General features: G+C 36.6%; 1 protein-coding gene across 2 annotated transcripts in view; it reads right to left on the bottom strand.

The window, feature by feature from the left end:
- Positions 1-9,222: 9,222 nt before the first annotated feature.
- The window catches only part of FGF10 (fibroblast growth factor 10), a 58,448-nt gene continuing 39,794 nt past the window's right edge, over positions 9,223-27,876 (bottom strand). For both annotated transcript variants that reach the window (XM_088156112.1, XM_014884275.2), the window contains exons 3-4: positions 15,568-15,671; positions 9,223-12,391 (exon numbers count right to left, since the gene is read on the bottom strand). In XM_088156112.1, coding sequence (XP_088012238.1) covers positions 12,194-12,391; positions 15,568-15,671 — 302 coding nt within the window. In that variant the 3' untranslated portion in view covers positions 9,223-12,193. The remainder of the gene's footprint in view (positions 12,392-15,567; positions 15,672-27,876) is intronic.

Below are 27,876 nucleotides of genomic sequence, written 5' to 3'. Positions count from 1 at the left end.
AAACTAGCTATGTCTACCTTTTAACTACAGTGAAAAAAAAGGAAAGCCAAAACTAAGATTTGCAATAAACCAGAAAAACACAATTTCAATAAAGCATGTAACTGGGACAAAACTGGACTTCATCTCTCTTTAAATACTCCTGTCAAGATAAGATCATTTTCAAGTGGATATACTTCAGTCAAGCACAAATTAAGCCACAGTCTCTTACAATCTGGTTGGGAAAATACAGCCATGATAGAGAAATTTGTGAAGATGAAGTGATATTCCATTCTAGTTTCATATTTTTTGGATGTGTGAAGAAAGATAAGAAGATAATTGTCTTGTTGGGAAGTGTAATTACTGAAAAGATCTATAACTAAATATGTATAAAAATCTTCTGTTCAAATATTCATGATCAAAGACACAACAGTTGTGGGAGTGCGGAAGTTCGTTCCACAGAGTGAAGTGTCCAGGGAGTGATGGTACTGATGGAGTTCTCATGATCACTGCAGACAGAAATCTAAAGTACAGATAATTGCACAAAACCAGGTCTGCCAGCCCACTGTGCAGCCAGCTTCTTGCATTTTCTCCTTCAACTCTTCTCTTTTGTCTTGACTTCATTATTTGTTTCTGATTTTTATGCTTCTCTTGCTCTTATTGGTCTTTCTAGGAAGCAACATTAGAGCAGATTTAGGGCCTTATCTGAACATGTCATGCAAAACAGTGACTACATCAGACCTGTTTGCACCTCATTAACTACTTCCAGTATTGATTAAAGTTGTCATTCTTCCAAAAAGTGATGTCTGATGTTAGGTGGCAACAGCCACCCAAAAGTACCCCATCCTTCAGGAAGTCCCTGGATTTTCTGACCCCATCCAGTGACACAATCGGGCTCACAAAGCACAAAGTCCCACTGCTCGCTATGGAAGCTCCTGGGTTGTCACAGCCCCTGTCAGGTAGCCAGGTGGGCACAGGGACCCACAGAGACCCACAGGCAATGCTGTGACTCCGTGCAGGGCTGGCTGGTGCACTTGCAGGGCAGAGGTAAGACTGAGAGTGTGCCTTGTTCAGCTCTACCTAGGTGGCAGGAAATCTGTTGTGGATTTCATGCCCAATAAAAAAAAGACAGGAAATGGCACAAGATTTCTATGTACTGCAATAGTACCGCCAGCAGTCCTCTGTTTAATTAGGGCCATCCTTGTTACATGGTGCTTGTTTAAAATGTAATCTGGCTCACGTTAAGAAAATTCTCCGTATTTACATAAAACACAATAATGTTACCAGGAAAATGTTTACAACGTGGACAATCTGTGAGGGCTTGAAACAAACAAAATCACATTTAATTTAATATTTAGAAGCCAATAGCAGCTTACTTCTAGGATTGATTTTGAAGAAAATTTCGACTTCTCCCTAAGGTTCACGCACTGCCCAAAACAAATTGAAACTTTGCTGCGAGATTCTGGATGTTAATTTAACCCATTCTTTCCAGTACTCCTGTCTTCCTGTTGCGTTCTTCATCTAGTTACATTTAAATTTCTATGTTGCTTTCTTGATATGATGCCTGTCCTGGCCTAGATGTTTCTTGCAGTGGTCTCCTATTCATAAAACTCCATGTATCATCTTGGTGCACTCAGGGCATGCCTTCTAAGTTAAGATTGCCCGACAGTGTTTCTACAGTACCTTTTACTCTGATATAGCTCTGAAGTAAAAATTTGCTTAAATAAGAAATAATTTGAGGTAAAATATTTTCAGTGAAAGTTTTGTGTGTCTCTAGATGTATCCACTCCCCCCTCTCTGCAACTCTTTGTTGACATAAGTGATCCTGCCACTTCTTGACTGAGCATTGACTGAACACTGAGCATTTATGTTGGTCGTTACAGTGCATTGCCAATGTTCATGTCATGCTTCTCTGGAATACATGGAGTATTTTCTTCCAAATTACAATAGACAGTTACTATGTTATTTCTCACTAATTTTGTTTACTAAATTAAAATAATAAAGTCTTGTTTAGATACTATATTCCGAATAGGTAAATATCAATTTACTTCTTATTCCTTCCTTGACCATTTGAGTAAAAAGTGCAGTGTTCTGAAATACCATCATGGTGACGTACTTCAAGGATTATGCCATATTGCTATTTGGCTCAGACACCGGCTGCACTGAGTCCCTTTATTATGAGTATTAAGGGCACAGCTTTTCAAATGTTTGTTCTGTCACAGGGCTTGGCAATCAATAATTGCCTTTCTATCTTTGCCCACTCATAAAGAAGGGGATTCCACCGAGATTTTCCCTCACAGATCTTATATGACTTACAAGTTTTGAGATATTAGCTGTGATTGTTGCTTCTGCCTTCAGTAGTACTGCAGGGGTTTTGTTCATGTTCCTTTATTTGGACTGAAGAAAATAAAATTCTCCAAATGGAAGCCTGTATAATCATTATTTTTAAATAAATAGCTCCTTGAATTCTATCTCTTCAGTAAGAGATAAGCCGAACCTCCTTAAGATACGTCTAAGAAGTATGCATAATAATACCTTAATGATGACAGTCATTTATTTATTGTTCTCCGTCATATTCCACCATATCAAAAAAGAGATAGCTAATCATACTGGATCTTCTTTACTGTGTATTACCTTTTATTTTCTGGCATCTAAAACAATGGAGTTTTGATAACAGGAATAGCTGTAGTTAACTGTGCTTCTCCTATGAACAGCACACTGACAGCTGCCAAATATACAGAGAAATGAGAACACCTGCCTTAATGATTTTGAGGTCCAAGACTTTGTCAGATGGAGTTGTAGGAGTTGTAGAGTTTAGGGATGGGCATTATCTATGAAGATTGCTGATTAAGCAAACTTCCTGGCTAAGTTGTAGAAGCACCAGCAGGGAATATCATGGGTGCTCCTCCAGAGCTAAAGAAATTAAAACAATAAAATGAGATTAGCAGGAAACTACCAATGGTGCAAGCCTCTGTGCTTGTGTGTGTTATTTATAATTGTTGGATGTAAATATTATTACATATTATAAAACATAGACTTAATTTAAGAATATGACATTTATAACGTGCAGTATACTATATATTTCATGATATATCCTTATCTGCAGTGCTACAATTAACTGGAAGAATAATTTTGCCCTCATCTCTCTATATTTTAGTTTTGCTGAATCTTTGCCATGCTTGCAGAGTCGAAGCAGTAACACAATAGTAATGAACTTTGTATATTTTCCCTTTTTCTCTGTGTATATTAAAATGGTGATACAGAGTGTCAGAAGAAAAAACTGTATGTGGCTGAGCTGTCCCCAATATAAATAGAGGACTCTATATAATGAAGGGTCAGTCTGCTATTTGATCAACTACCACACTTTGTTTAAAATAAATAGAAGAAAACAAACATGAAATAAACACTACAAATTATTAAGCAACCACCACATCAAAAACTTATATTAAATATGAAGAATTTGTGGAAGAAATTTTTTATTGTGACTGGTGAGGCACTGGAACAGGTTACCCAGAGAAGTTGTGGATGACCCATCTCTAGAAGTGATGAGCCTGAGTTGAATAGGGCATTGAGCAACCTGGTCTAGTGGGATGTGTTCATTCTCATTCCTCATAACAGGGACGGTGGGAACAAGCTGATCTTTAAGATCCCTTCCAACCCAAACAATTTATGATTCTGTGATTCTATTTACAGGTTAATTTATAGTGCTGCTAGTTTCAGCTGAACTAAGTCAATTTTCTTGAACAATATCCATAAGTCAACTCATAGAAGGAAGACATGCATTTTGAGGAGTTGGTTAATGAAGTATTTTATTATTTGTGGCATTATTCTTACAAGAACCACTGAAAAATATAGTAATTATCTATGAAAATAATCTTTTGCTTTTCACGCAAGTTACTGAGTGTTGAAAGGAAGTGGATACTGACCTTTTCATGCTGTAACTGCTCGTGTCATTATTGCCTCCTGCAATCAGTGTGCAATGGAAGCTTGAGTCAGACCCAGATTGTATCTCTCTACAAAGGTGAGTAAGACGGGACCAAAAAACTTGCCGACATTTCCTGGAAGTGAGTGCTCTTGGAAAAAACTTGTTCTTTGGTGGCTTTGAGTCACTTTGATTTCTTCTACTTAGAAAGATTTTAAACACTAACTTTTCTTTCTGTTGCAACACACTTGTGTGAAGTTATTGGGCAATTGTATGGCTCTGGACAATTTTAAGATGATCTCTACATATTACTGGCTCGAGTTTGAACTTGTTGGTACTAACTGAAAGTTGTGCCTTCAGCTAATTGTCTTGTATTTTATAGAGATTTAGTAGATAGTTAGCTGGATCATACAAAATATTGCTATAAGGAGCTTTGAAGAGATCTGCTCCATTCTTGTCTCTGTGTCAGAATCAGCAATGTAAACCATTCCTGATAGCTCTTACAGCCTAAAACTCAGTAAGATGTGCAATTATTCAAATCAGTTTACTTTAGAGCTCTTAGTGCTAATAAGGTATTTCCAAATAATTTAACTTGAATATCCCTTAATTGATTTTGATAATTTATTCTTAAATCACCTGTGGTTAAAATAGAGATATTTTACTTATCAACTTACCAAAACTGCCAGGTTAACTTGTATCAAAAATCAATCCAACCAGTTATGACTGGTCTCAACAAATTTGAAGAAGTAATTTAATCTAATGTTTCCTCAGTAGTTTTGAGGTTCTACCAAAAAAATCAGATGATGCTACATGCGCATGGTGATATGGAAATGCTCTCATATGATCATCATAAGCATTGTGATTTTTGAGAAGATCTTATTCTTTAGGATTATAAATTTCTTTCTAATATCTTATCTAAACCTATCATCCTTAAACTTAATTCAACTTTTTACAATTCCCCCTAGTGAAAAGTTTCTCTCCAGCCTTCTTGCAAGTCCCCTTCAGGTACTGGAAGGCAGCAGTGAGGTCCCCCTGGAGCATCCTCTTCTCCAGACTGAGCAACCTCATCTCTCTCACCCTGTCATCACAGAAGAGGTGTTTCATCTTCGTAACCAGTATAGTGGCTTTCCTCTGGACTAGTTCCAACACAACCATGTATTTTTTGTGTTGTAGACTCCAGATCTGGACAGAGTACTCCAGGTGGGGTCTCATGAGAGCAATGTAAATGGGGAGAATCACCTCTCTTGACCTGATGGCAAATATTCTTAATGAAGCCCAGGATGTGGCTGGCTTTCTGGGTTGCAAGCAGGTCCTTCCTTGTTAACTTTTTAGCCACAAACATGGCCAAGTGTTTTTCTCCGGGGTTAGTCTTGATACATTCTCTGCCCTGACTGTACTTGTACTTGGAATTGCCCTGATCCAAGGACCTGGCACTTGGCTTTGCTGAACTCCCTGAGGTTTGCATGGTCCCACCTCTCAAGCCTGTCCAGGTCCCTGTGGATGCCATCCCTTCCCTCCCCTGTGTTGAGTGCCCCACCCAGCTCAGTGTCTGAGCTCAAACTTGCTGAGGGGGCCTCGATCCCAGTGTCCATGTCACTGATAAAGGTGATAGAATGTAATGGTCCTGATATGGACAACTTCTCTTCACAAAACTATTAGTGCAACCATCCCACTTTTTTTTTTCCTGCTGAGCAGATCATCTCTCAAATCCATATCTCATCAGTTTACAGACAAAAATAATTTATTCTAAAATGTTTTGTCTCCAACAGTGAGCACAGAAATTGTAGCCAGAGGGATTAGCAGAAGAATGGAGAAATTTTATAGTATTTCCTTGGAGAAATTTTGTAGCATTTCCTTGAAGTACACTTCCAAAGTCCAGCGCTAAGAAACTCAATATATCTTGGGCCAAACCCATGTGTCTAGTATTAAACCTCCTCAGTGGACAAGCTCATATGACTGTCCAAATCTTGCTGACATTATTTATAACAAAATAGATGACAAGTTTGAGGAAAATCTAATACAAATAAGTCATAAAACCAAGCATAATGCCTGTCACATGAGTGCTGTTATATCCAGTCCTGTGTGTCACAGGCAGATTTCAGCAATGGCTGTGTTTGCAAGGTTCTACCTGAGCGTTTTCATTTAATTTTCTTCACAAATGAATTTTCATTCTTAGTTGGTTTAGGTAGGATGTGCTGTTAGAAAACTCATGCTGTATTGCATTTCATCTGCAATGAGGAAAAGCTGTGTCAGGCCTCTGACAAAAGTCCAAGGAAAACCTTAAATCTTACAGAGTGGAGGGGAAGAAACAAAAGATTGCTGCAGGTGACTTAAACTCATTTTCTGTCACTTTCTGACTGTCAATAGAACTGGTATCGTCTACATCTGTAAATGTAATGAGATTCAAGTTTATTGTGACTTTGGTGTGGAGAATGGTTGAGATACTAGACCAGTCAGGGGAGCACAGGGCGAACCAGAGCTTCTGTACAAATGACTTCCTCAGTCTTGAGGGCCAGGCATTCATCTGCAACTTGATGGTGGCTTTCAGTGTGAACAGAGGCTGCAGGATTTTTTATAAAAGCACTTTAACAATTCCGACACTGTACCTTCACACTGCATTTTCCAATTACCATAGAAATGTAATAATTATGGCTATCAGCAAGGCTTTTCTCTCACACTATATCATTCATGTAATAAGCAATTTAAGAAGCAATCAGTTAAATAAATAGATGGATTAAATCTTATCTGTCTCTGTCAGGCAAAGGATACAGTACTCATTTAACATGATAAACACAGCCATATCTCTTCTTCCAGAGCTGGAATCTTATAGTTTAAGTTATATTTAAGTGACCACAAACTGCATGTTAAATCAGTAGCACTCAGTAAGTTGATTTAGTTGTCCATAAGGAAGAGAAAGAGACTGATCTTTTTTTGACAAGATTGCTGATATCTCTATCCTATTTCACCACTGAAGCAAGATTCAGCCACAGACCAGGATAGGTCATGCATTGGCTACCAATTAATAAGAGCAATGAAGATTGTAGTAGCAGTAGTAGTAGTAGTAGTAGTAGTAATAACAACAAGCAGCAACAAAAATAATAATTATACTGACATAATATTCTTTCCTCAAATAAACAATGGAAAAGGAAGGAAGGTGGCAAATATATTTTCATTTGCAACATATCTTGTGCATAGTTTTTAAAGTTACCAAGTTATCCTCAATGCATACTTAACTTTTAAGCCTAATTAGTACACTTATTAATAAGTGCATGTGCAGTTTCAAGGGAGACAAGGGTTATCCTAACACTACAGGATCAGAGACTCTCTGTGTCACGTTCTACATGGAACCAGAAATGAGAGTCTTCTGTTTGTGATTTTGAGGACAATATACTGCAGACATCAGTGAACTATTTATGAATCTTGCTGTAACATGTAAAAGAAGGAAGAAAACATAGGAAATGACCATAACTGCATAAGAAATACACTGCACATAGCAGTACAACAGTGATGCACAATTTTGAAAACATGGGCAAGTGAAACTTCAAGACTATTTCTAATGCAGGAAAGTATAAAAATTATCTAGGCATCATGTAAACAGTGGAGAAAAGAACAATTTTTCATTTCACTCACTGAATCACTCAGCAAAGTGCTCGCAACAGCCCACAAAAACCAATGGAATCCTGGGCTGCATCGAGGGCAGTGTGGCCAGCAGGTTGAGGGAGTGGATTCTGCCCCTCTGCTCTGTCTGTTGAAACCTCACCTGAACCACTGTGTCCAGCTATAGGGCTCCCAACATAAGAAGGACATGGAACTGCTGGAGCAAGTTCAGAGGAGGCCACAAAGCTGATAAGAGAGCTGTAGCTCCTCCTCTACAAACACAGGCTGAGAAAGTTGGGGCTGTTCAGGCTGCAGAAGAGAAGGCTGTGTGCAGACCTCAGAGCAACCTGCCAGTATCTGAAGGGGGGACTACAGGGAATCTGGAGAGGGACCCTTTGTCAGGAACTGTAGGGACAGGACAAGCAATAATGGGTACAAACTGAAAGAGGTGAAATTCAGATGTATAGAAGAAATTCTTACAATGAGTGTAGTGGAACAAGTTGCCCAGCCCCAATAGAGGAAGTGTTCAAGGCCCGGCTGGGTAAAGTGGGACTGTCCCTGCCCATGGCAGGGGTGGTTGAGACTAGATGATCTTTACAGCCCATTCTAACTCTTAACATTCTATGATTCTATTCTGCATTAAAGAAATACCATACTGTGGCATCACTAAAGGTCCTGGTGAGGAGAGGAAATTATTTTCATTTGTACTGCAGTAACTCAGAAGTCACTACTGGCTTATCAGTTACTTGAGGTTTAGTCACTTGAGGTTTGTTTATTTTGCCTCTCACAGGACCACATTTTTATAAACTGTTGCAGTAGACGAAGGACATGTAACTTTTTTTCCTGGTAGTAACAAGTGAAAATACATAAATTAGGTATGAGATGCACCATGGTTCATTAGAAAATCCTAAACTTATTCCAAGAAAGCTTCCATATAGTTAAACATGAGATTCAGAAAGTTGGGGAGAAAAGGGTAACTATGAATCATAATTTATAGGTTGAACACCAATTATTTTTTCGTATTCTATTTTTTTCTAACAATGTCATGGGAAACAACTTTTCTTTACTTCTGTTACTTGAAGTTGCACGGAAATTGTTTCAGTCGAGGATTTTTTTCTGAAAGATACCATCAGTATTGACACATTGACTAGCTGAAACAAAAAGTGTTTGTTACACGTTTCTCTTTTCTTTCTCCAATTCAATAGAAATTAGGAAGATGAATTTGGTCTGTCTCACAGTCTAACTTAACGGAGTAAATAATGATACTTGATACTTCAAAAGAAGGGTTGTTTTCACACATTGGTTTTAAGATCACTCCTTTTGTCTGAATAGAGACAATCAGTTTCAGGAGGAGAATGAACTACAAAGTTGTGCTCCTACTTCTAAAGCTTGCCGATCTTTGGTGAACTTCATAAACTGAAATATCTTGAATAAAGTCTTATACAAAATGTAACTATTTTTCCATATCTAAAGTTTACTTTAAAAATATTACTACGTGCTCTTCTTCCTAAACCCCTTCAATCTTTCATCAAACATGCTTCCTCTAAATTCATTGCTTTATTCCACTGTATAAAACTAAGTGGATTCAAATACAAGAAGAATCTGAAGCATTTGGTTGTTATTAGTGTGGAGATAGTGGCCTCACACATACAAAATATTAAAAATATGGAGAAATGCTCAAGTGAATTTTGTTTGGGGGATATACAGCACGAAATCACAGCCTGTAATACAACAGATCTTTTTCTTTTTTATTTTTATTGTGCAGTACAATTTCAGGTTAATAAAACAAACAAAGACAATACTTTTATTCTCTAATCCCCACAGTTTATTATTTTTATTTAAATATAACATACTATACATTGTTGCTCAGTGATTTTGGTATCCCTTTTATTTTCTAAACCCCTCCCCCTGTTTTCCTTTTACTCAGGAGACTGTTATGCTCAGGGTGACAGAAAACAGAGCTTATGGTTGAGGATCTGGGATACTCTAATATCTGCAGTTTGCTCCCACTATAGTGGGTGTTACAGTATACCAAACACACAGGAATCATTGATTCCTTCAAGGGTTTTTTTTATTTTGGTTAATTTTCAGAAACCACTCTTCATGTCACAAATGGCTCCTGGCTCACTTTAGGAAAGTGATATTTCCTGATCTTGTCGTTTGAGCAGCATGGTGTTTTGAGTACTATGATAATATTTACGCATAATCCTCCCCTGACCAAGTCATCTAGGTAATTCTGTAAAAAGAGAATTTCATTTGTACCCTAAATGTTCTTTAAGTTGTCATTCAATACTGCTTTCATCCAAACTCATACTGAAGGTTCAGTACGGGTGGTCTATTATGTCTTGTCAGTTTTAATTACTGATTACAAATTTAAACAACAGAAACTTGCTTTTATCATGGTGAAAGTTTTGCTGTGAGCAGCAATTACATTTAAAATCTGAAATTCTTATTTCTCTTTCTAGAAAAATGTAATTTGTGAAGAAGAAAACTGGAGATAAAGTACCATGAAATACAATATCAGATATCAACTAAAAATATGTTGTCTCTCAAAGAATTCCTAGTTTTAAAACAGCTGACTTTATTTAAGGACAGGAAATATAATCTGACCATTTTGTATTTTATGGGAAAGCTTTTTTTTTTGCTTTTTTTTTTTAAAAAAACCAACAGCTAATATTTAAATAACAGATTAAGATTGAAGTGCTGGTTAAACATTGACTTAAATAAGTTATAGAAGGTTCCAACAACACCAGCCTTTATAGAGGTTAAACATTCTCAAAAAGACACATTAAGCAAGGCTCTCCTTGTACCAAAATACAGTCTCCAAACAATAAAAATAAAACCAACTTTTTCACAACGAGAAATATTGAAGATAAACTGCAGCATCAATATAATCTTATAGTTATCAGTTAAAGTATTTAAAACAAAATAATATTATACTACTTTTGTTTCTTACTAAAGACACTGCAAAGGCTTATTTATTTATTTAGTGGAATACAATGTGAAGACAGTGGTACAAATTGTTTGATGTACTGTTTTCTATTTATCTGCTCTAACAAAATGAATCTCAATATGGTTACACTGGTGAGCTATCCAGAGCTCTCTAAAATTACTGAGTAAAGCAAAATATAAAACAAATCTTATGTACCTTTAATTGAACAAACTTCATATTACGCTTAACTTTATTATACTGCAGTTGCTCAAGTTAAGCCACGGGATGAGTAACACTTCATTAAAATGTGCTGGATATTATGTATTTCGAGCCTCCAGCTACTGTGATGGTTATGAAAGGCATGCTAAAGCTGGAAACCAGCACAGCTTTTCAGTTGGCTCTCATATATAATATACACATGAGTAATAATCTCTGAAAAATGCAAGAGCATGATTTTGGATCTCCCGTCTTGCAGTCCTTAGTTAGATATCACTCCCACTATATGCCTGTGATTCTTCAAGTTGGTACCAAAGGCAAATGGGTTGAATGGGAGTATGAACTGAATAAGGTGTGCAAGACTGTGTTGCCTTTTTGCCTCCCTTTCAGCGGCCAAACATTATACTTAGGACTTACACACTATTGTTTTATTTTAACACTTGCAGTCTCAATGATTTTAACAGGGCTGACCACATCAGGCTTCCAGCCCAATGTGTGCTGCAGAATATCACACTGATAGCAGTGTGCTAGATCCCAGCTCCAAACTGAAATCAAAGTCAGATGAATATGCACACAGATGCATTGACACCCAAGTACAGATGTGGCCCCTCCTCTCAATTTCAAAATAGCGGAAAGACCCTTTGAACAAAGTATTTCTTGAAGGTTTTTCTTGAGTGCTGATAAGTACAAAAATTTCTCCAATATAAAGACACCCAATACCATAAATCCAAGCACTGCTTGTTTGGTCTTATGCTTAAGTGCAAGACAGTTTAGGAAAAAATGGGAGCATACACTCTAAATTCTGCCTTTAAAGCCTTGTCTAATAACTATTCTCTGAGTACTTCTGAGGTTCTGACATTTTAATCTATCAACCTCTGTGTGAAGTACTAAGAAAAAGGGAAAATAAGAAAGAAGCAAATGAGGAAACATTTCAAATAAAAAAGATATTTAACATCCTATTAAATAAATAACTTAGAGAGAAATAAAAAGAAATGAATTTAGGACATACAAGCAAACCATACTATTCATTTTGTTAGAACAGTTATACACTACTTTGCTTATCCTATCCATTCATCCACAAGGCTTCTCCAGAAATGTCATTATTTGTGCATATGACCCAAGTGCTTCCAGTAAATGCTTGTGTGTCTAACTGTTCATTGAATCATTAGGCTTGAATGAGCAATTAAGGACTTTGATATGAGTTAGTATTCCATAAATAGCATTCCCCATGAAGATCACACAACAGATTGTCTTATGTCCATCAAGGTCTGTTGCAGTGATTAAAAAAAAAAAAAAAAAAAGTTCACACTGGCAATAAATTCCATCCCCTTTGATCCAGCTTCATTTTGATTATAAGATATGACAATGAACTAAATAAAGGTATTTCATGTGCCAGCAATAAGTACAAAACTTTCAAAGGCTTCCCCTGCTCTCATTTCAAACATGCAGATGTCTGTGCTACTTCTCCACATCTACCTTTTAAGAGAATTACCAAATATTCTTGACATAACAGCCTTTGGTTCAACTGCGTCAAAAAATGGTTTGTTCATCTATGACATGACTACCATAGGAAGAAAGTGAGCTGAAGTGTTTTTCCTTCTTGTTTTCTGTCCTCTCTTCGTGGTTCCCCTCCCATTCAGGGCCACAAACATTTGCCTTCCATTGTGCTTCCAATTTAAGGATGCGTATGTGTTATATCCATTTTCTTCTATTCTTTCCTTCAATTTGCAGTCGCTATTAAACTCCTTCTGTTAAAAGAAGAGAAAAAACCACAAATTCAGAATAATATTTCAGCATACTAAAGGGAAATACTTTAAAGAAATGTTTCAAAAGATTGTAGTCTTTTGTATGTGTCACTCTTCTAGATTCTACAGTGCATTTAAATAAAAGATTCACTGTGTCCACAGCATATAAAGCTGCATCAGTTAGACTGCAATAAGAGAAATCAACAAAGATATGATTAATTATTCAATGCATAGATATAGCAGTTAAATGATATAATTCATTAAGAACTGAAAATCAACTTCCTTGTGTTGGAATATGGCAAGAATATTAAATCAAATTCTTAGTCATAAACTCAAAAGTATGAGGAAGCAATCTTGGAATCATTAATTACATGTCAGTTCTAACAAATATAACTCTTAAATATCATGAATGAGATTATTTATACCATGCATTAAACAAGTATTGATGGAATAGGACTTTTTCTTACTTAAAATACACTGGTAATGAAAAAGGGCTTTTTTTGGATAGGTGCAAATCACTGTTATGCTGCAATCGGAATTGATGTGAGGCCTGTTCACTTGGCTGACCTGAAAAGAGACTCAGCTCAAAAAGGAATCATGTATGATCCCATATCTTATTGATAAAACAAGATTAGAAGTAATTTTATATATGGGACCAGGGAAGACCTGGTTGGTGGAATTGCATACATTCAAATCCAATTTGACTCCCAAAGTGCTCTTTAATTTTAGGACTGGAAGTTATTTGAACAATGGCCAGTGGGCAAGACACTATCAAGGCAAGATTGTTTATAAGACTACTATTAGACACTGCCTACATTCACAAAGCTATCATATAGATAATTTATCAGTTGTTTTCTGTAATATGTCACTCCTGGCGTCAAGGTATTAAGAAGGCAGGTGCTCATCAATCACAGTTCTAAACCACAGTAACTTCTCCTATCTGCCTATTTGTTAAAGAGGCTTAAAGAAGCTCATTTTGTTAAAGAAACCTAATAGTGAGTCTTTTTTTTCCCCTCTCATTTTAATTGAAATCAGTCAAATGGAAAAGTATTTGATTGACATAGAAGGAGCTTTGCTTGTTTTCCTAGATGCAGAATTGTACTAAAATCCAACTTTTACTTCTATTCTTAGATAACAGAGAAAAGATGATGTTGTGATGTGCTTAAGAAGTCTTACTAGCAGAGGTCTGAGTGCTACACACTTTGCTCATTTTAAACAAATTTCAGCATAAGCCTGCACCAATGTCTATTGTGCACGTGCTCAGGGGTGTTTTCACAATTTTTATTGGTTCTGGTATTCATATCCATCTGCAAGCTGCCACACTGTAGTAATATGAGGCTAGCTGCAAATCCTGGGATTATGGGAAAAATAATAACAGAAGCATTCTTGAAATTGCTAAAGTATTATGGAATAGGTTTTTGATAAATCATTATGCTATGATTTTATTATGTGAATATTGAAAAATTATCTCAGCTGGAATTAAAAAAAAGGCTTCCCACATTCGTATCTTCCTGTCAACACTATTTCTAATACACTATGAATTACTGAATCTTATGGCAGCAATTTCCATCTATGGTACATGAAAGCTGCTTCGATGTCTTTTGTACATATATAGTGTTGGGATAGACTGTAAACAGACTCTCACCACACCAGGCAAGGCTAGCAACTGGGGTAAGAAAGCCTATCTTGGACTTTGGGATGGACCATCCCAAATGACTGAAGTGCTCAACTGAGATGTGTGAATTGAAGGTGGTGATTTATGCTAAAACCTTCATCTACATACAGAAGCATACCCATGATCAATGAGTGTACTGAGTAAATCAGTACACAGTTTTCTTTCTCAATAAACACTGATCATTCTGTATTTCTGACCAGTATAAATCTAGAAATTAAATCTACATTTACGGGAATATAAGAAACATTTCTTTGTTCTGGTCTTTCCTTAATGTGATTCTTTGACACAGTCATAGAGTTTAGAAAATCAGAAGTATATGTTCTTGAACCAGGAGTGAACTAGCCACAGAGCAGATGAGGGAGGAAAGTTTATATAGTTTGTATGAGCTAGACACACTCTGATGAAATGTTTCCTTAAAAAAGGTGGCCAAATGACTACAGGCCTCTTGGGTCTCACCTGAGATTATCATTACTTCATGGTTTTCAGCAGAAATAGGAGTCCTAGCTATATTGCTCAACAATAAACTCAGTCTCTATATGTGTCCTCCTTTCTCTAAAGCATATGGATGATGTGAACATTAAGCAACCTGCAGAATGGCTCATAACCTTTCCAGGAACTGGAACAACATTGCAAAACCAAACCAAACCAAACCAAACCAGATGTAATACCAGAACAATCTAATGGTTTGTGTAATCATGGGAATGTGTGAGGATATATTTGAGGTTAGTTGTTAGATTTATAAATCATATTGCTCATATTGCTTTCTATTAAAAATATTTGGATAGCTTCTTTGGGGATTTTTTGTGTGTGGTTTTTTTTTGTTTTGTTTTGTTTTGTTTTGGTTGGTTGGGTTTTTTTGTTTTTGTTTTGGTGTATTTTTTTTTTAATTGTTTCAACTTTTTCCCCCTGAAAGCATCAGTAACCTCAAATTTACACAAATACAAATTAAGTATATATGGACAACTTTCAGTTCAATTATCTGAATTCTGCCCAGATAATTAAATTCATGTTATCTTAATCATTAATCAATATAGCCAATTTAAAGCCTACTACTCTAAGAATCTTCTTCGAAGTTTTAATTTAATGATTTGGTGTGTTTACTCCATCAGCTCAAGTTTCCATGATTTCAGGCACACTTTATCCCTCTCTCCCCTACCCCTGAATTGCTGCTAAGTGTGATTGCACTGTAGAAAAAACAGGGGAAAAAAGCCTTAAAGATAAAATTTTGTGAGTCCCTCTCTACTGAAATCTCCTTAATAAGCAGTGTGACTGAGGCAGTAAGCATGATAAATCCCAGCAGCTATGCTGGTATGACATGAGCTTAGCAAACAACAGGAAGCTTGTGGAGAGGGGTGCTCCTGGTTTATCAGAGGATGAAATTTTGATGAACAGCTCATTTCAGCTCTAATTAGTAGCAATACGCAGACAAGCAGTGTTTTCAATAGGCAAGACAGGGAGCTGTGCTGACTCCTGAAATCCATTTGGAATGTAAAAGGGTACTTACAGAGCCGTAGACTTTTCCTTTTTTGTTCATGGCTAAATAGTAGTTGCTCTTAATAGACTTAACCGCCACAACTCCAATTTCTACAGATGTTATCTCCAATATGCCTAAAAAATAAAAATTGAGCTATTTAGTCACTTTGTTACAGGATTTTCTCACAATAGAAAAGCCAGTAAACGTGAAAAATACTAAACTTGTAATATTTAGGACCAACTGACCTAAAAAATCAGCAGAAGTATTCTTTAAACCACTGCAAGAATATACACACGTGTTTCCTAACCCTGCATTTTAAACCCCATAGATACTGAAACCATTCCAACCTTCTTAGCACAGATTTTACTAAAATTTATCAGAAGAGACATTGAAACCATAGCATCGAATTAAATAGCATATATCAATGGAATATTGGATTTTCCTCAATCTTTAAAACCCTTGTTAAACAATTTATTGCTTTTAGAACATTTAGATAAACTAAATCTCTCGGCTGCACTGAGCTCACAAATTCACTTTTGGCAAGTGTGTTGACAATGGGGGAAATACTAAGACCAACACTAATGGCCACGCTGTCTTCCAGATATCAGAAACATTTTGCTCTGTTTGTAAATAAGTATGATTTTCACCCCCTTTCAAACAGACACTTTCTGGGATACTGGATTGTTCAAAGCACCTGTAATGGGAGATACACCTTTTCATCTCTGTTTTCTGCCCAGGAGTGTACTGATTTGGGAGTAGGATGCCTGGCTCCAGCATTTCTTCTGTTCTGTAATTTATGTAGCAAGAGTTGGATCAATAGCCTGACTAACTCAGTGTGCTACACTAAGGGTGTACCAACAGAGAAATTACAGGAGGGGTAAAACTGTCCTCCTTGATTAGGCTGTGATAGCTTACATATACCAGGGACGTGCTGCTGATAGAGGCAGATCAGTGAGTCCATATTTGCAGGGCTCTAATCTCTATTATTCTTAAAATGCTGCTCATTTTCACAGCAAAGAAAAGCCAGTTGCTTTCTTGAGGGCAAGAATGTGATGCAAGCACTGCTGCAACACCATGAGTAACACTTTTTTGTTTGTTTGTTTGTTTGTTTTTGTATTTTCCATGCCAAAAATTGGTGACAAAAATGCTGTCAAGTCTTTCTACAGAATTGTATTCTGAACTGTGTCTGGATCCATTTCTAATACCAGCAACATGACGAAAAACCAAAACAAACCAAAACACAAAGAAGCAAGAAAAATACTGGTATAACATATGCCATTGTACATTTTCATATTGAAAGAGATTAAACTGATTTAGATTTTGCCATACTATCTTTGTAACAATAACATCATTTAGGCTATTTCAATTAACTATTTCACTAGAGCTGAAGGCGAACAGTGCCTAAATAAGAAACTTGTACAGAATTAACCCATTTTAAGTGTCTTGCACTTGAATGATGGACATCACCACTTTTCAGTAAAATACTTTAAGCAACACAAGTATTCCTATAATTAATGAAAATATAGTCTGTTTTTTCTGGTAGTTTGTTTGCAATTTCACACTCCATTATATTCCCGGTGGAGGTCATGAAGAGAAATATTAGTACATTTACATTATATCCACAACAACTATCTTGATTACAGCTGGTTAGGCTATTTAGTTGTAGCAAATGTAGCAGAATTGTTCCAAATTATTATCAGGTTGATAATATCATCACTAATGATCCTGGATTTATTGTCACTGAGTCTGTACTTGAAAGTTGGAAAAAAAAGTATAATTTTCGTTGACAATTTTGCATACTCTTTCCTCTACAGTATTTCTTTTGGGAGAATTGGATATTTTAATACATGTTTTTCTTTTAAATGCATTTAATCTTGATTTGTTAACCCTTCAGTAATAGGGACCTAATTTGATACTTTGCTATTTTGTTACTCTCTGTAGTCCTCCAAGAATTACCTGCTAGCTACAAGGTCAGTTACAATCTAGATTTTGTCTACATTGCAAATTATTCACTGCTATTTACAGATTTTCCCATGAGAAGAATCTCTAATTTGATAGAAATCTTCTGAAGGCAATAGGAATCTTTCATTGGTTTCAGTGATGTAGACAAATTTCAAAGGTCAGCAGGAGAGCATCTACTCGTCTGACATAAATCTGCAAGAAGGCATAAGAACTTTCTAGAACTTTGCAATAATTTAATTTGAATAAAATTAAGTAAAATGCCTTTGATGTAAGGGTGAAAATATTCATTTGATTATTCTTGAAGAGTTATTAAATTCTTCAGGAATATATTAAAAAAGGAAATTGAGACACACAGTATAAAGCTTAAAACTGCAGTGTTTTTGCCTTTCTCCCTCCCTTGCTTTTTTTAAAAATTTCTATTTTATTCCCATCAGTGTTAACTTTTCATTGGAGCTTTTTCTTTTCTCTATGACTGTAACAAAAAAGGCATTTCAACATGCTTCCTTGCACACCTCATGTATGTGATTTTATACCATTGCTTGGGCTTAGGTACTTCCATGCCTTAAGACTTAGCTACAAGAAGATATGTAATGTAAATAATTTTCTTGATATAATCTGACTTGTAATTATTCTTGATAATAAGCAGTGCAAAAAACCCAATGTTATTGGGGAAAAAGACTTAGGAGTTATTTATTCTGGTTTCATGGTTCTTAGGAACTTGGAAATGAAAATAAATTAATTAAAAATACCAAAATGCTCTGGCCTCTATTATGGTTTTAAACCAGATAGCACACTATTATTTTACAGCATAACTCTGTAAAACCCAACAATTACAACTAGTCCCCATTGACCACATCCACTGTAAAAACATAGCTTTCAATACCCAAACCATTTCCAATTCATTATAATTAGAAAGATTTCAAATATCAACTTGTGATGTGCCCTGTAGCTATGCATGTACTCTTTTTACAGGTCCCAAAGGCCTTATACATATTCCCAATAGAACCCAAATGAATTTACCTTAAATCAACTGTATTTTTATAGTTTATAAAAGTGATCATTATGCATATTACAAGGCAACAGAAACCTGATTGTTTGTCTTCTTGCTTTGCACAGAGGGTCTGTAAAACTACAAGTGAAAATTGCATTCCCTTGATTAGGTTAATTAATTTAATGTTAATTAAAATTGCCCTATGTTTTATCAAAATGCTGATAATATGAAGCAAAACTCATACCAAACCAAACCAACAAAGAAAAATATCCTAGAAACTAGATTTAATTATGCCAAGCAATTTTTAGGAAAAAATTTTTAGGAAAAAATATTGACAGAATATCAATATCAGATCTGTTGTCAAGGCAGAAGTGCAGTGATGCAGACACAGTCTGCAACAAGAAACACTTGATTCTGGGACCAAGTTCAACTTCTTTGCAGTGTGAGGCATTGGTCACTTTTCTGTAGTTGTATCATTTGTTCTTGTAACTCTCTTAAGGAGTTCTTAAAAACACATTTAAAACATCTCCAACACTAGTTGCAGTCCTCCCTACATCGAAGAAGAGAACCACCATCCATCTTCCTACACCCTTCAGAGATTATCTCGTAGCAATCCACAAACAATCCCTCCCTCCTTTGAGTTTTCTTCTGTTTGCAAAAACATTGTAGATGAAGAGCTGGATAGAATGTGATGATGACTGAGAGCTTGAGAAACCTTTTGGTTTCCTAAAGGGTGACAAGTAGCTGCTGGGCCCGTGGAGGAAGCTGCAGCTCTTGGTAGGTAACTGAGGACAGGGCTTGGTGAGACTAAACTGGCTTTTCAGAACTTTGGCTTATGTGCCCTACAAAGGGAGTTTCTCTGAAGGAGTGCCTTTGACTGCCACTGGCTTGAGTTAAAACAAGTTGGTGTTCAGGCATAATGTTGGAGATGTGGTAGCTCAAAAAGCTGTTCTTAGTAGGTGGCTTGCAAAAAGAGGTTTGAAGCAAATAGATTTCTTGGATGTAGTAATGGAAGAGTAAAGTGCTAAGGTGTATGAGGCTACTGCCTCTGTTTCCACTCTGTTTCACCAATTACACCTGTGCAAAGCAAGTTGAAAATATCCCCAAATTACAAATAATACTGATATGTCTATATTAACCTGCATTTAGTAATAACACAACAAGGAAGATGATTAATTCATAGATTAAAAAAACATAGGAAACAATGAAGATGGCAAGCAAGTCTTTCCTTTGAAATCTTTTTCAATAAACCAAAGTAGTTCCACTGAAAGGCAATCTTACAGACTTTGTGCTTGATTTTGAAAGGGAGCTTAAGATAAAAATCACACAACCTACAGTGCCACAGTTATGGGCAGAAATCTCAAATAATAACCAACTTGAACCATAACCTAAGCGTTGTCATAAAAATGAAAGTTTATTTGAAGTTAAGCCAGTTCTGTGGCTTTATTAACACCTCATATGCCCACATCTAATATATTTGGATAAGCCTGAGAAATGTATCAAAATCTCTGAGCCTTCCTATATCAGCATAGTGTCAGCATAAGATGTGCATAAAAACCACATAAAAGACTAATTATTAGAGCCCATTTTCAGATTCACACAGTCTGTAACTATTTCCTTTTCATCTTCTACTGCTTTTATGGCTTTAATTTCAGAGCAGAGCCAGATGTCTCAATCAGTGTTTCTCTGTAGATCATGCAAATTGAAGAGTAGCACCTGGGATGAGAGAATCTCTTAGTGATCAATAGTGAAAGCTATTGGTCAGCAAAGGAGGAGTTTAAGTCTAGCTACGAAATTATCAGGAATCAATTTAGCTAGTACATATCCTGACATGTAACAAACAATTACTTCAGGATCACAATTAGCCTACATTTTCCCCTCTGGTCAGTGAAGAGAGGCAACTTCAAAGGACAGTTCTAAACACCACCACTCCCTCTATTCCAAAGCAAGATGGGTTAAACTGAAGCAAAGGAAATGATGGAAGTGACTTTGAGGACAAGTCTGTGCTGTCAGTTATGATGGGTTCAGATGTTCCCTCAAGGACACCATGTCTGTCACTTTCATCACAAACACACAAGCATGTAATCAGATTTAGCCAAAGTGCTAGGGAATATAAACATGTTTGCTTCCTTCAGATGGATTTAATTCACACTGTTGAGATGGGATGGCTACACATAGAGCCAACTGTACCTGGTTCTGTTCATCAGAGCTCAGATTTCTTGAACTCTGTGTTTGAGCCAAGATGGGAAGACATATAAACAGCTGCATGAATGTTGATGGAAAATGTTGATGTCTGAGCATCTCAGCCTGCTTGACCCCAAAAATGCAGGATTTGGTAACTTTTAAATTGGACACAGACAGTGTAGGAATACATTATCTGATCTGGTTTTGGGACAGAGAAGCTATAAGTGACGACTCATACTAACCAAGGAAGAGTAGTGATTCCTATGCCAAGAGAAAAAATGGAAAACAAAACACCACCATCACAGTATAGTACATATGATTAGACACAGGGTTTTAGTTATCTGATTAGATCTCTTGACAAAGATGGCTTAAGGAGTTTCAGCCCTCCCTTCCCCTGGCTTCTTTTTCCTGCCTCTGTGCTGAAGTTCACCAACCCTTCAAATGTAACTGTTTGTGGAGCAGCACTATAAACAATATCACTGGAATGATCTGGCTTGGAAAAAACTCTCAATAGAAAACAAATCAACCTAAAACCCTAAGGACTAAACAATTCAAGTTTTTTGCAGTCAGTTTTAGTACTATATATTTTCTAGACCTTCTAGTGCTCTCGTTTTGGTCTCTTTCCAGTTGGTTAATTTTTTTGAACTAAGGTGCCCAAGACTGGACCAATGTTCTAACTAGGGCCCGATGGGTACTGACTCGAGCAGAATGACTACTTCATGTGTTTATAAGGAAACCTGGATCCTATTCCAATTCCTAATCGAAACTTGGCAGTCCATGTATGTTTCCATTTTGTAGACAGGACCAGGCACTCAGGATTTCTGCCAAATCTTAAATTTCCATGTCTCCACAGAAACATGCAGGAGAATGGAAAGCTTGTAAGTGAGTAGTACATCTCAGTACATTTTCTAAGGGCTGTGTGGATCTGTCTATTTCAACCTGTGTGGAACCCCAAGCTATCTTTCACATTCATGATTACTATATTCACCTCCTGCATTTTACCACTTGTATAAGATTCAAAGTGAATAACTTTAACTGGAAGAAACTGGATAGAGGTAAGGTTTAATGTCCATCCTAACAGACTAGGGAGGGATAACAGACAGCTAAGCTGCAGAAGAAACAGTCCAAGTGCATGGTGACTGACAGAGGCATCCCTCCCTCACCTGCAATCTGTCCTTCCCCTCCTGGGGAAGGGAGGAGCTCCTAGCTGGGTGGAATGTATTCACAAAAGAGCTAATGGGCGGAAATTAGCTAACAGATACAATATCTATATTTACAAATGGGGTGCAAATGACAATTAAATGGCACCAAACAGTATTTAGACACTGAGTGTCTAAAAAATTAGTATGAGCAGATGGAAGTGAGCCAGGGTGCTAAAGCAGTCAGAGTATGTACAAACAGATGAAAAACTCTTATGAGGCATTGTATAGATGTTGTGGGACAGGAAACCGAATGTGCTGCAGATGTCCTCTGCAATTTGTCTATCAATAATCCTTATACAAATGACAAGTTTGTTGTCTGCTGCTGAGACTGTCTGACACATACTGTGGCTTTTGTTCTAGCTAAGGCTGCTAGAACAACAGCTAAATGGGACAACAGCTCTCTTTCTTCAGTTTTGTTTCATTTTGGACCTCATTTGCTCTTATGCTGGATCTCGACTCCCGTTTGTGGAAGAAAACAGGACTGGAAAAATACGGTCTGCTATTTCCTCATCTGAAACACTTACCTTATTGTTGAAGGTAGGAGACAAAAGCATAACTACCTGCGTAGCTATCACAAAGCATGGCAGTGTGCCCTGCACTGCCTGTGGCAGGTAGTATCTTCTCCTGAATCTCAATGTGCATAATGACCTAATAATGGGATAAAATAGGAAAAAATCACAAAATTCTACAGGCTCCTCTTTAAAATACCATGACTAAGAACAGTTTCTAGCACTATTCTGTTACTGCTATGTTTCTCTGAGCAAAAAAAAGGATGTTTTTAGTGTTTTCCCTGAAAATCAGAAAGTTGCCAAACACACTAATCCACAACATCAATTAGTTGTTGGTTCTAATGGTTTATGTCTGTCTTTGCCTCACACGGCTAAAAGGAATCCATGGTATTTTAAAATATGGGATCCACATGTTTATAATGAAAGATTACCCCTGGACAGCTATAATGATCATTCTTTTTTACATAATTATATTTGGTGGTAGTTACTCATCAACACTTTCAGCAGTTTTCTTCTGCAATGCCACAAATATTCCTAATGTTACTTGATCATTATAATCTCTTTTACAAGAAAACTTTATAAAGACTCTGGGAACAGAATGAATATCTGAGAAGTGTAGAACAGGGCAGCTGTATGGTATGGGTAATCAGTATTAAGAAAATCAATGCAAACAGTATTTCACTGTATTTAAAAATTCCTTAAATTTTTAGGTATTAAATTCCTCACATCTGTTTTTTGTCCCTTCTGGCTTTTTTTCTCCAGATTTTTTTTTCTTAGCCACCCTGGATATGATAAAATAAAACCCAGGCCTCTGACCTTAATACTTATATTTATATAGTTTGGGACAATGTTGTATATGATTTGATGGGTGATTTTGAGAGCTCATAACCTTGTAGGTACTTTGAAAAAAAAAACCTACTTTCTGAACTTTTTCAGACAAAATATTTACTGAAAGACACAATTGTTACAAAAATTGTTGTTCAACAGCCTTGGAGTAAAGAAAGAGAAATTTTTTGCATGTTGTTACTATATGAGAAGATATTAAGGCCAGCAGTTCAGCAGCTGAAAAGAACCTGATGACCTCTGATCACCAGTTTACTGTTTTATCCATTAATTGCTTTGCTTTCTCTGACATAAATAATTTTATGTACTTAACTCATTCTAAATGACAGCCAATCAAAAGGTCACCATTCAATAACTGTATTTTTCTTGTTACAACACTACATGACCCACTTCTCAATATTTAATGCTAGATTTATACTTTGTCTTACCTCGTCTGTACACTGTACATTTCCTTCATCAAAGGTATGCAGTAAAGGCATACAACAAGGTTTTTACTCTAGCAAACATATGTAAACTGTGGCCTGCTACAGTGCAAGCACCTGATATATGTCTTTCACAGTGTTTTCATCTTTAATACTTGACTGTCTCTAACCTGGTTAGACTTGGTATCTTCAGACTGCTAGTACAAACAGTTCTTTTTAAACTTTGATGAGGACTGATAAGTGCTGTCTTCTTAAGCATTCATTCAACACCTCATAAAAAAGCAGGATTACAAAATCGTCAATCTTGCACAGAAACTTAAAAGGCTGATCTGAAGAGCACAATCACTTCACACCCTTCTGCTTTCATTATCTTCAAGTCTCCTATATTGTTTCCATCTTCCCTGCTGACATCCTCAGATAGCAGCTAACAAGCATGTTTTGCACACAGGATTATGTGATCTAATTGCACGTGCTTGCAACTCATGTCTTGTCCTTTTATAAAAACTGTGATTCCCTAGTCTGGATTTCTGAAACGTTTTGGGGTTCCTTTTCCTTGAACTGTGTAAGTGTGAGCACAAATGTTCACAAAATTGCACTAAGGACACTTAAAAGACAATCCACAAGGTTTGGTACATTATTTCCAGTTTTTCTGCTCAACATTCTGTCATTTAACAGCACAAATCTCACTCAGCCAACCAACCCAAATCAACCACTCATCTGACACTGAGTGTGATTTGTGCTGTCATACCAGCAGAATTAGTGTCAGGAAATGTGTAGAGGGCAGGCAAAGAATGTCCCATCTTCTCTGCGTATTTCTGTGTCAGGTTCAGAGATACCCGTGCTTACACCACTGTCTAACACTGCAAAGAGAACCTGCCCCCAGGCCATCTGAGGAAAACCGTCTGACAATCATAGTCACACCTTCCAGGGTTGGTCTGGTGTGTCCCTGAGAGGGCTTGGCTCAATTTTCCTCAGAATATTACCAACAGAGATTTACCCGTATGCCAGACACACCTGTGGATTTTCTGTTCTGTGTCTGACATCCTGTGAAGACTGTGAGGGAGCCCAGCAGTTTGCTCCTTGTGTAGTCTGATGGTGAGATCATGTAGGTGCTGCTTTGCAAGGCCTGGCATCAAACTGCTAAAAACCAAAGGAAACAAGACTGGCTTGGTCTTGCTTATATATGGTCCCTGCAGTGAATTATACTGAAAATTTTATGGAAGTTGATCCCAGTAGGAAAAAGTTCATGCCAAATAAAGCTAAGTGTGAACTACCATGTGCAGTGTAACACAGAAGTACTGGATTCCATCTTGGGAAATATGTTATCACTGTAGACCTGCAGACAGCTTTGCAGATGAGCAGCTGAAGAACAGCTTTCATATAATGGGATTTTACATGTGAATGCAGAAAACACCTTAGAATGTCAGATCAGTGGTGAGCATGCTACTTGTACAGCCTGTGCACAGACATAAAATGTAAAACTATATACAATTGCTCGTGCATGACCACTCAATAATTGTATTTCAGGTTCCATAAATTTTTCTATTTTTCTACATGCTGTGTAGCTGGTGTAGAGAAGACAATAAATAAACAAGTTATGAGTTAAAAATAGGGAAAAAAAGTAATAATTTTTCTCGGGAAAGTAAGCAAGGAAGTCCTGGTATTTTCTGTTCTCAGTGTATTCATTAATGATTTACAGTAATGCCATGAAATACCCTGCTGATTATACTAAATTATTCAGGGTACTAAATCTGAAGGAATTGGGAATAATTGGAAAAGACTCTCAGAACCCAAGTTGATAAGGCACTAAAATAGCAGAAAAAATTCAGTGTAGGTGAATGTTGTATAAAGTAATGCACACAGGAAAAATAATATAGGTTATGAACATGGTTATAAACATGGTAAACACAGATTTATAAACATGGAATATGTTACAGAATGGCTTATGGCCCAGCTGCTTGGTCTTATAATAGTTACTAAAAAATTAGGAATTTACTGTAGAAGAGTAGGGAATGTTTAGGAAATGAAAAATACAGTCATAAAGTATAAATCCATCCATGATTGCATTTTGAATGCAAATGGTACCCTTGTCTCTTGTCTCATAAAAGGTAAACAGAACTGGAAAAACTAAAGGAAAGAGTAACATACATGATCTGAAATAACAATTAACTAATATTTGAGGAATAACTAAAACACTGGGCTTTACAGGGTGGAACAGAAATGGCTTCAGTAGCAAAAATCTATAAAACTGTAGGTAACTTTGATAAAATTAAAAAGGAGCTATTGTGTACTGAATCTTAAATGAAATTACTTCCCAGAAAACAACAATTTAATGTTTAAAACAAAAGAAGTTATTTTTTCACACTTGTTAGATTACAGCACTCATTGTTAGGACGTCAGTTTACCTGAACTGAAAAGCAATCAGAGCAATTAATTTTGAAAATATATTCCTAAAACAAGTAAATCAATGCCATCATTACTCTCTGAGTTGCATGCTGATGCACACTAGGGAAGTATAGCAGGCAGTTAGCATTGTATGGTTGTTCTCCTCTTGGGGCTTCTCCTACTGCTACCGTCAGAGACAGGAAAGTAGACTGTCCTTTAGTCTGAAGCAGTGGAGTCACCCTTTAATTCTTACATATACATCCCCCCATATAGAGAAATGAAGAAAAGCAGAGATGCAGTCAACAAAGACCTGTCAAGAGTAAATTCCATTAAATCTACTCTGATTTTACAACAGTGTAACAGGTCATATCATGAAAAGGGCTATTAGTTAGGCTTTTGACACAATCACATTACATAATCATAAATACCCTAGTTTAATATAAATTTATTTTAAGTAGAATGAAAAACAGGCTAAAAATGTATTTAGATAATCGTTGCCAATGATTTCTGCAGAAATGGAGTGAAGTATTGAGGAAATGCAAATACAGAATGAAGAACTAGGTAACTGTTTTGCAGAAAAGTTTCTGAGTGGCTACTGGTGTATAATGTGGCCTTGAGGGAGAAACATGAAAAGGGAATAGCTTCCTAATTTACCTAAACATGTTGAAAATGCAAATATAATCCAGCACTTGGAAGCACTCATCTAAGTTCTAGGCTCGTTTCAAAGTATGTCTATAAGGAGGGCAACCAGCATAGTGATAGGCATAGAAAAACAAGATTTGTAATTGAAAGTTAAATACAGTTATCCGGTGTATCTTAGGAAGAGAAGAATTGGGAGGAAAAAGTATAATAGTAACTTTCAAATACTTAAAAATTTCTGGGAAGAGGAGGGAATATTCCATGCAAGAGACAACAGAAATAACGGGCTCCACTACACAGAAGAGTAAGAGAGGATGTTAAGAATAATAAGATTTTAATAAGGGTGATAAAAACTCTCTTTATTCATTAAAGATGCTTTGGAGTGTGTGCAGACTTTAAGAGCAGGTGATAAAAGTGTCCAGCTGAGTTGATGATAGATATGCTGTGGGACAAGGGGATGTACCACATGATCTCTTGAGAATGCTTCCAAGCCCATAAAACTGTGTTCTCACACACAGGAAGTCAATCCATTATTTCTGAGTATGTTGGACTTACTAAACTACAGAGCAGTACTTTTTACACTATTTGCACTTCAATGTACTTACAGTGTGCATGGTGTGCTGCTGATTTTTGGCTACAAAGGAACTAGTCAAAACTACTATATGATATTTCTGATTAGTGCACTGGAGCTCCAGAAGTGTAAAGAAACATTAAAAGGCCCAGGCAGCAGCAGAAGATGGTTCAGATATGTGGTATTCCTAGGCAATAGCAGGAGTGTGATCATTTACATGATGCTCATAAAAAATTCAAGACCATAATTGTTTCGCATTGAATTGTCTTTATAGATTACATATACTCTGGATACTTCCCTCAAAACTGTAAGATTTATGTCCCTCATCCTCATGTTCTTCATTTGCTTATTTTGTGCTTATGATCTGATCAAACAAACATTAACCATATTTCCTTTCTGCTTTATTAGAAACCATCAAACACTGCAGTCAGTGATGTTCATACATGAGGCATGGATTCCTGTAAGTAATCAATAAGTGAAGACTGTACTAGTCCTGTTTGACTGAAATGTGAATGGACTTCTACTTAAAATAAAAAATATATTTGAATTTTGGTAAATCCTACAGCACCTGTGATTCAGTATATGAAAACTGCAATTCCTACAAGAATTACTAATTTGGGGGTCTCCTTTC

Source organism: Sturnus vulgaris, chromosome Z, assembly GCF_052056855.1.
Source record: "Sturnus vulgaris isolate bStuVul1 chromosome Z, bStuVul1.hap1, whole genome shotgun sequence".
Lineage (NCBI taxonomy): Eukaryota > Metazoa > Chordata > Aves > Passeriformes > Sturnidae > Sturnus > Sturnus vulgaris.
The sequence above is the reverse complement of the archived record's forward strand: the minus strand, read 5'-3'. Positions and strand labels throughout refer to the sequence as shown.